Below are 9,124 nucleotides of genomic sequence, written 5' to 3'. Positions count from 1 at the left end.
AAGTTGAGTGCCGTGCTCAGCGTCATATCCAGAGGTTGTCTTTGGGAAATAGACGTATGAGTGCTGCCAGCATTGCTGCAGAGGTTGGAGGGGTGGGGGAGGGGTCAGCCTGTCAGTGCTCAGACCATACGCCGCACACTGCATCAAATTGGTCTGCATGGCTGTCATCCCAGAAGGAAGCCTCTTCTAAAGATGATGGACAAGAAAGCCCACAAACAGTTTGCTGAAGACAAGCAGACTAAGGACATGGATTACTGGAACCATCTCCTGTGCTCTGATGAGACCAAGATAAACTTATTTGGTGTCAGATGGTGTCAGGCGTGTGTGGGGGCAACCAGGTGAGGAGTACAAAGACAAGTGTGTCTTCCTACAGTCAGGCATGGTGGTGGGAGTGTCATGGTCTGGGGCTGCATGAGTGCTGCCGGCACTGGGGAGCTACAGATCATTGAGGGAACCATGAATGCCAACATGTACTGTGACATACTGAAGCAGAGCATGATCCCCTCCCTTCAGAGACTGGGGGGCAGGGCAGTATTCCAACATAACGACCCCAAACACCTCCAAGATGACCACTGCCTTGCTAAAGAAGCTGAGGGTAAAGGTGATGGACTGGCCAAGCGTCTCCAGACCTAAACCCTATTGAGCATCTGTGGGGATCCTCAAATGGAAGGTGGAGGAGGGGAAGGTCTCTAACATCCACCAGCTCTGTGATGTCATCATGGGGGAGAGGAAGAGGACTCCAGTGACAACCTGTGACGCTCTGGTGAACTCCATGCCCAAGAGGGTTAAGGCAGTGCTGGAAAATAATGGCGGCCACACAAAATATTGTCACTTTGGGCCCAATTTGGAGATTGTCACTTAAGGGTGTACTGACTTTTGTTGCCAGCGGTTTAGACATTAATGGCTGTGTGTTGAGTTATTTTGAGGGGACAGTAAATTTACACTGTTATACAAGCTGTACACTCACTACTTTACATTGTAGCAAAGTTTCATTTCTTCAGTGTTGTCACATGTGAGGGGTGTACTTACTTTTGTCAGATACTGTATATCCCATAGTTTGTGGACTATATCAATTTCCGACAAGACACAGTTGTGCTCATAAGTTTACACACCCTGGCAGAATTTATGATTTCTTGGCCATTTTTTGGAGAATATGAATGAGAACACAAAAACTTTTCTCTCACTCATGATTGGTGATTGGCTGAAGCCATTTATTATCAATCAGCTGTGTTTACTCTTTTTATATCATAATGACAACAGAAACTCCCCAAATCACTCTGATCAAAAGTTTACACCCCCCAGTGATTTTGGCCTGATAACATGCACACAGGGTGACACAAAGGGGTTTGAACGGCTCTTAAAGGTCCCCATCCTCCCCTGTGATCTGTGAGTGTGTATAAAAGGTCAATGAGTTTCTGGACTCCTGACAGACCCTTCCATCCCCCATCCAGTGCTGCACTGACAGACCCTTCCATCCCCCATCCAGTGCTGCACTGACAGACCCTTCCATCCCCCATCCAGTGCTGCACTGACAGACCCTTCCATCCCCCATCCAGTGCTGCACTGACAGACCCTTCCATCCCCCATCCAGTGCTGCACTGACAGACCCTTCCATCCCCCATCCAGTGCTGCACTGACAGACCCTTCCATCCTCCATCCAGTGCTGCACTGACAGACCCTTCCATCCTCCATCCAGTGCTGCACTGACAGACCCTTGCATCCCCCATCCAGTGCTGCACTGACAGACCCTTCCATCCTCCATCCAGTGCTGCACTGACAGACCCTTCCATCCTCCATCCAGTGCTGCACTGACAGACCCTTGCATCCCCCATCCAGTGCTGCACTGACAGACCCTTCCATCCTCCATCCAGTGCTGCACTGACAGACCCTTCCATCCTCCATCCAGTGCTGCACTGACAGACCCTTCCATCCTCCATCCAGTGCTGCACTGACGTTTCTGGATTCTGAGTCATGGGGAAAGCAGAAGAATTGTCTGTGGGAGGTGCGGGAAAAGGTGGTTGAGCTGTATATAAAACAGGAAAGGGATATAAGAAGATATCCAAGGAATTGGGAATGCCAATCAGCAGAGTTCAAACTCTAACCAAGAAGTGGAAATGAGGAGTTCTGGTGAAACCAAACCACGGTCAGGAAGACCAACTGAGATTTCAGTATATCAGTGTATCTCTACCCCCGCAGGAGCCTCTGGTTATGTCGGGTCCTCTGTTCTTCCTCAGCCTCAGCACCACTGACACCTCAGGTATGCATGTCAATAGGCAGAGATTAATCATTTTTGATAATACTTAGAATCACCCTGAAATGAGACCCAAGACATCGTGGCAAAGTAACAAAGTATATTGTCAAGTAATGTTCAGACTAGCAGAGTATAACAACAAGGATTTCCTCATAGCATTTACTATAATAAGGCTTCACTTGATATGGTTAGAGTTCTACTTTAGGGTCACCTCAAGCCAGAATAAACTGTGGCTCTCCCCAATAAATGAGTGGCATAGGGCACCAACAGTATGGTAGCAATGCCGATAAGGGCTGAGGACACCTGAGGTGAGGAAGTTAGGCCTAGGCCCTCTGGAAACAGAGAAATATGAATATGCTGTAAATTGTGCTCATAGCAGGTCCTTTGTGTTCAGTCTTTAAGGTTAGTCTTCTGCTGGCTAAGTTGGGGCCCTTGAAGATGTTGATGCACTTGTTGAAGGGGGGGGGGGATATCCCTGCAAACAGTGAGTCAGTTCTAGAAACAATGGACTCCTTGGAGAGAGTGGCCAGACAAGGACAAGGGTTGACACTGAAATATGATGACGGTTATTTATTATATATTCTGGGCAGCAGATTGTGCCCAACACTGGAACACATAAAAACATTGAAGATATTGCTGGAGGTCTGAAATATTCATCTCCATCAGGGGTTTCTTTGGTCTAATGAACATTTTACATAAGGAACTCATAGAAGAGTCTGTAATTTGTCGGTCTACAAAGGTTGTGGTTCTTCAGGACCAATTCCCATGATCTGAGATCAATACAAGGAGGCCCCAGTGACCAGATCATCATCTTGGAGGCATCTTCTTTTCACAGTAGGAGGCATGGACTCTTCTTTTTTTTGGGAACGGCTCTCACTGACTCTAAGATAACTTCTTGGATGCCTTCTTGGTTCAGCGCTGAGCACTCCATGTACTTCACTGCGTGGATTTGGTTGGACAAGCTGACGCCTTGTTGGTGGGTGATCGGTATCTGGTTCTTCTCTTTTAGCTTGTTGATGACATCCGGGTTGGCTCTTAGATCCTTCTTGGTGCCCACGAGGAGAAAGGAAACATTAGGACAATGGTGGCGCACTTCAGGATGCCACTTGTGTGTGACATTCTCATAAGATGGAGGACTCGCAATGGAGAAGCAGATGATGAAGACATTGGTCTGGGGGTAAGACAATGGCCTTAGTCGATCATAGTCTTCTTGGCCAGCTGTGTCCAACAAGTTCAGGCTCACGGTTTTTCCATCCACTGTAATCTGGTCAGTGTAGTTATTAAACACTCTGGGGATAAACTTCCACTCAGGGAAGGTCTTGGTTTGGTAACAGATGAGAAGACTTGTTTTCCCTACACCTTCATCCCCGACTACAACACACTTAATGCTCTCCATGGTTTCTGTTCTGTCCAATCTCAGCAACCTGGAAAAAAAAACAAAGAATGAAGTCAGGTGTACGAAACTTCAACATCGAACAAATCTCTCAAGGATAAGAATACCTAAAACCAATATATAATTTAGGTGGGGGATGGACAACCAACTGGCTTCCTTATAATAATCAGGGGTACCAGCAGGAAGATCTCCTTGTATTGGATTGTATGGTAACTGGACTGTCTGCCCTCATAAAGCGCTGAGCAAACTGTTGTCACCATACAAATCCTGTATAATAATAATAATTCTAATACTGCAGAGTCTCACTCCTCCAGTAGAAGTTGGAGTCATTTGACTAAAGGAGACACTACCCAGAATTAGGACACTCCCAAGATTAGGACATCCCCAGGATTAGGACACCCCCTGAATTAGGACATCCCCGAAAATTAGGATACCCCTAGGATTAGTACTTCCCCAGGATTAGGACATCCTCCAGGATTAGGACTCCCCCAGGATTAGGACATCCTCCAGGATTAGGACTCCCCCAGGATTAGGACACCCTCCAGGATTAGGACTCCCCCAGGATTAGGACATCCTCCAGGATTAGAACTTCCCCAGGATTAGGACATCCTCCAGGATTAGGACTCCCCCAGGATTAGGACTTCCCCAGGATTAGGACATCCTCCAGGATTAGGACTCCCCCAGGATTAGGACATCCTCCAGGATTAGAACTTCCCCAGGATTAGGACTTCCCCAGAATAAGGACATCCTCCAGAATTAGGACTCCCCGAGGATTAGGACACCACCAAAAATTAGGACACCCCTATGATTAGTACTTCCCCAGGATTAGGATATCTCCAGAATTAGGACTCCCCCAGGAATAGGAATTCCCAGGATTAGGACATCTCCAGGATTAGGGCACACCCAGGATTAGACCCCCCCCCCAGATTAGGAATTACCAGAACATCTCTGGGATTAGAACACCCCCCCTTCCCCCGGTCATGTTGTTTAAAGCAATGGATATAGATGAGATAATAAAGCATAGAACAGGGTCAGGTCATAGAGGGGGGGTAAGAAAGGAGGACAAGAAATATTGATGTGACTGATGTGAATGTGCAATTGTAACGGCTACCCAGGTGGTGAGAGGGTATCAGCCGTTGGGGACGTCCTCTTTCCCGGCAAGTCCCTGTATAGTAATGGAGTAGTATAATTCCAACCATAAGATCCAGGAGGAGAGTTAGGTTCAGCTGTTGAAGGACCGGGTAATAATGCAGTAAAATCCCCCTCCAGGAACGAGACGAAGCTACGTTTGAAGGGTCAAGAAAAACAACCCTTTATTGAAACAAGAATACAGGCTTTTATACACCTGGGGAGTATATCAGACACTACTTAAACAATGGGCCGACATCCACCCAGACAAATAGGTAAGGTCATTACCACACTTAACAAAAACAGCCTCAGCCCAAATCAACATAATGTAGACAAAAGCGCATCGTTAATCAGCAGACATTCCGTCTCTAGGCTGGCCGTACCTTGACTTCATGGAATGTCCATATAAGGAGTCACTTCCTGGGGCTCACAGTGCAAAGAGAGATATGATAGCAGGGAGTGTAAATAACTGAATGGTTGCTGGGAAATCCTTCACACACATGAACCAGGTAAGCACAAATAGTCTCTGTCAAAGGTAAGGTTCTGTTACAGCAATGTATATGTAAAGCGCTGCGTAAATTGACAGCGCTATATAAGAACCTGTAATAATAATTAGAGGTGGGAGGGGGAGGGGGTGGACTAGGGGGGCTCCCCACAATGTCAACAGCCCATGTCCTTTATATGTACATCAGACCTTTATATCAGGACTCAAGAAAAGAAATCTAGTCAGCAGAGCAGCTAAGAGTATTCCAATAAATCCTCTTACCCTCCTTTCCTGTAAGATCCTCCATCCTTTTCATGGCGTTGATCTGAGGGAAGCGCTGAGACCGTGTTGGGGGATGGGGGGCTGATGCCACAACAAGGGGGTGCAAGGCTGAGCTGGATTCACCAATGTGCTCATCAAGGTGCATTTAATGGATATCTTCTCTTTCTCATTATGAAAGAGGAAGAGGGCGGCACCCCCCCATCCCCCAACGCGGTCTGGGATGACATCATCCGTACATTTTGAAATCACCTGTCCAAAGTCTGAGAGCTTCAGGCATGAGCAGGAAATAAGGAAGGGAGGGGAGGGGGGGGGGTGCAACCTGACATGACAATCGATTGGCATGTCAGAGATCTGCAGTAACAAAAAAGGGTAAAACATGCAAAAAAAAGAGAGAAAAAAAAATAAAAAAACAATATTATTTATTTATTTTTTTTCCATACTGTCCGCAGTCAGTGTCCCTGATCACCCCTCATAAAATTTTTTAAAAATATTTGTGACAAAATAAATTAAAACTTCAAAAAACTGGCCATGCCTCTTACTAAATACCTCAGATTGTCTACTTTCCATAAAGGGGTGATTTGGGGGGTATTTCTACTGTCCTGGCATTTTCGGGACTCAAGAAATGAGATCGGCCGTCAGTACATCAGGATTGATGGATTGTCAGATATACAGTATCTAACAAACGTCCAAATTGGGCCCAATTAGCCATTTTCCCTCCCCCGGTGTCATGTGACTCGTTAGTGTTACAAGGTCTCAGGTGTGAATGGGGGGCAGGTGTGTTAAATTTGGTGTTATCGCTCTCACTCTCTCATACTGGTCACTGGAAGTTCAACATGGCACCTCATGGCAAAGAACTCTCTGAGGATCTGAAAAAAAGAATTATTGCTCTACATAAAGATGGCCTAGGCTATAAGAAGATTGCCAAGACCCTGAAACTGAGCTGCAGCACGGTGGCCAAGACCATACAGCGGTATAACAGGACAGGTTCCACTCAGAACAGGCCTCACCATGGTCCACCAAAGAAGTTGAGTGCCGCGCTCAGCGTCATATCCAGAGGTTGTCTTTGGGAAATAGACGTATGAGTGCTGCCAGCATTGCTGCAGAGGTTGAAGGGGTGGGGGAGGGGTCAGCCTGTCAGTGCTCAGACCATACGCCGCACACTGCATCAAATTGGTCTGCATGGCTGTCATCCCAGAAGGAAGCCTCTTCTAAAGATGATGCACAAGAAATCCCGCAAACAGTTTGCTGAAGACAAGCAGACTAAGGACATGGATTACTGGAACCATCTCCTGTGCTCTGATGAGACCAAGATAAACTTATTTGGTGTCAGATGGTGTCAGGCGTGTTTGGGGGCAACCAGGTGAGGAGTACAAAGACAAGTGTGTCTTCCTACAGTCAGGCATGGTGGTGGGAGTGTCATGGTCTGGGGCTGCATGAGTGCTGCCGGCACTGGGGATCTACAGTTCATTGAGGGAACCATGAATGCCAACATGTACTGTGACATACTGAAGCAGAGCATGATCCCCTCCCTTCAGAGACTGGGGGGCAGGGCAGTATTCCAACATAACGACCCCAAACACCTCCAAGATGACCACTGCCTTGCTAAAGAAGCTGAGGGTAAAGGTGATGGACTGGCCAAGCGTCTCCAGACCTAAACCCTATTGAGCATCTGTGGGGCTCCTCAAACAGAAGGTGGAGGAGCGCAAGGTCTCTAACATCCACCAGCTCTGTGATGTCATCATGGGGGAGGGGAAGAGGACTCCAGTGACAACCTGTGAAGCTCTGGTGAACTCCATGCCCAAGAGGGTTAAGGCAGTGCTGGAAAATAATGGCGGCCACACAAAATATTCAGCTGTGTTTACTCTTTTTATATCATAATGACAACAGAAACTCCCCAAATCACCCTGATCAAAAGTTTACACCCCCCAGTGATTTTGGCCTGATAACATGCACACAGGGTGACACTAAGGGGTTTGAACGGCTCTTAAAGGTCCCCATCCTCCCCTGTGATCGGTTTTCTTGTAATTAGTGTGAGTGTATAAAAGGTCAATGAGTTTCTGGACTCCTGACAGACCCTTCCATCCCCCATCCAGTGCTGCACTGACAGACCCTTGCATCCTCCATCCAGTGCTGCACTGACAGACGCTTCCATCCCCCATCCAGTGCTGCACTGACAGACCCTTGCATCCTCCATCCAGTGCTGCACTGACAGACCCTTGCATCCTCCATCCAGCGCTGCACTGACAGACCCTTCCATCCCCCATCCAGTGCTGCACTGACAGACCCTTGCATCCTCCATCCAGTGCTGCACTGACAGACCCTTCCATCCTCCATCCAGTGCTGCACTGACGTTTCTGGATTCTGAGTCATGGGGAAAGCAGAAGAATTGTCTGTGGGAGGTGCGGGAAAAGGTGGTTGAACTGTATATAAAACAGGAAAGGGATATAAGAAGATATCCAAGGAATTGGGAATGCCAATCAGCAGAGTTCAATCTCTAACCAAGAAGTGGAAATGAGGAGTTCTGGTGAAACCAAACCACGGTCAGGAGGACTGTAACGGAACAGGGCACCCCGGACTGGGTACCTCCGTTGACAGATGCTCCTAGTGCTTCCCGAGGGCTCCAAGCACTCCACCAGACACCGTAACCACCTCAGACCCCACGAACCGCCGCAGCTTGGTTAGGGTCTTGGCATCTCCTACCCACCCTGGACCTACGACAAGGCCCCAGGTTCCTGTGGGTGAACCTCTCTTTCCCCAGAGAGTGCAGCAGAACAAGCTCTACACAAGCTCTTATAAGAGCTTAGTGATTGTGACGAGACCCTTGCTCGCCCTGTCCGCTCTCCCGACACTCCTCTGTTTCTAGTCAGTCAGCTTGCAGATCGCATCGTCTGATGGTTCGGTCAACCAAGGATCCGGGATCCGAACTACAGCTATGTGCCGTTCGGAATCCATTAGAACAAAACACCAAGCAGGCTGTATGTAAGTTCAAGCAGGAAGACAATTTATTGGAAGAACACAGCACACTTTATACAGAAAGTGGAATATCCATGCAAATGAGTGCTTGAAATGAGTCAACAGGGATTGGTCAGATAGCTTTGACCAATGCAAATGAGGGCTTGAAAATGAGTCAGTAGTGATTGGTCAGATAACTTTGACCAATGCAAGGAGACAGAAGCCCCAGGGGGCAATCAATGCACACAACAGTCAGACACAGAACAATGGTTGTCTAACGAGCCCTGAATACACATTACTCTGTGTCAATACCTCCCTTAGCAGACAACAGGTGCGGTCATTAGCATTAGCCCACCTGACAATAGTTGAATGGGGAGCCACCCCAGACAGTCCGGCTCCTCAGAACTTCCTGGGATGACCATATTAGGAATGGGCTTCCTGCTCAGAAACCTCATGGCAAAGGGAACAATTGACCTTGCTGACAAAAATGAAGCAATTCAACCCCTCACCCATCTGTCCTTAAATTCCAGTGATGGTGAACACCATCACATATCTTCCCCCGGGTAAACAGTCCAACAGCCACAGTGGGACCCCGAACGGGTCAACTCGAGGATGTTGGATAAGTAGTCTTAAG

General features: G+C 47.7%; 1 protein-coding gene across 1 annotated transcript; it reads right to left on the bottom strand.

Annotated features, from left to right (window-relative positions):
• Positions 1–3,080: 3,080 nt before the first annotated feature.
• On the bottom strand, positions 3,081–5,683 carry LOC309543492 (rho-related GTP-binding protein RhoG-like; the record flags this gene model as incomplete). The annotated part of the gene is made up of 2 exons (XM_082275969.1): positions 3,081–3,675; positions 5,556–5,683. The coding sequence occupies 2 exons, from the start codon at positions 5,681–5,683 to the stop codon at positions 3,081–3,083; spliced, it is 723 nt and encodes a 240-aa protein (XP_082132095.1).
• Positions 5,684–9,124: the final 3,441 nt, after the last annotated feature.

Source organism: Pelophylax lessonae (genome assembly GCF_965119305.1).
Source record: "Pelophylax lessonae genome assembly, contig: HAP1_SCAFFOLD_108, whole genome shotgun sequence".
NCBI lineage: Eukaryota > Metazoa > Chordata > Amphibia > Anura > Ranidae > Pelophylax > Pelophylax lessonae.
Note: the sequence above shows the minus strand (reverse complement) of the source record. Positions and strands in the feature narration are given on the sequence as shown.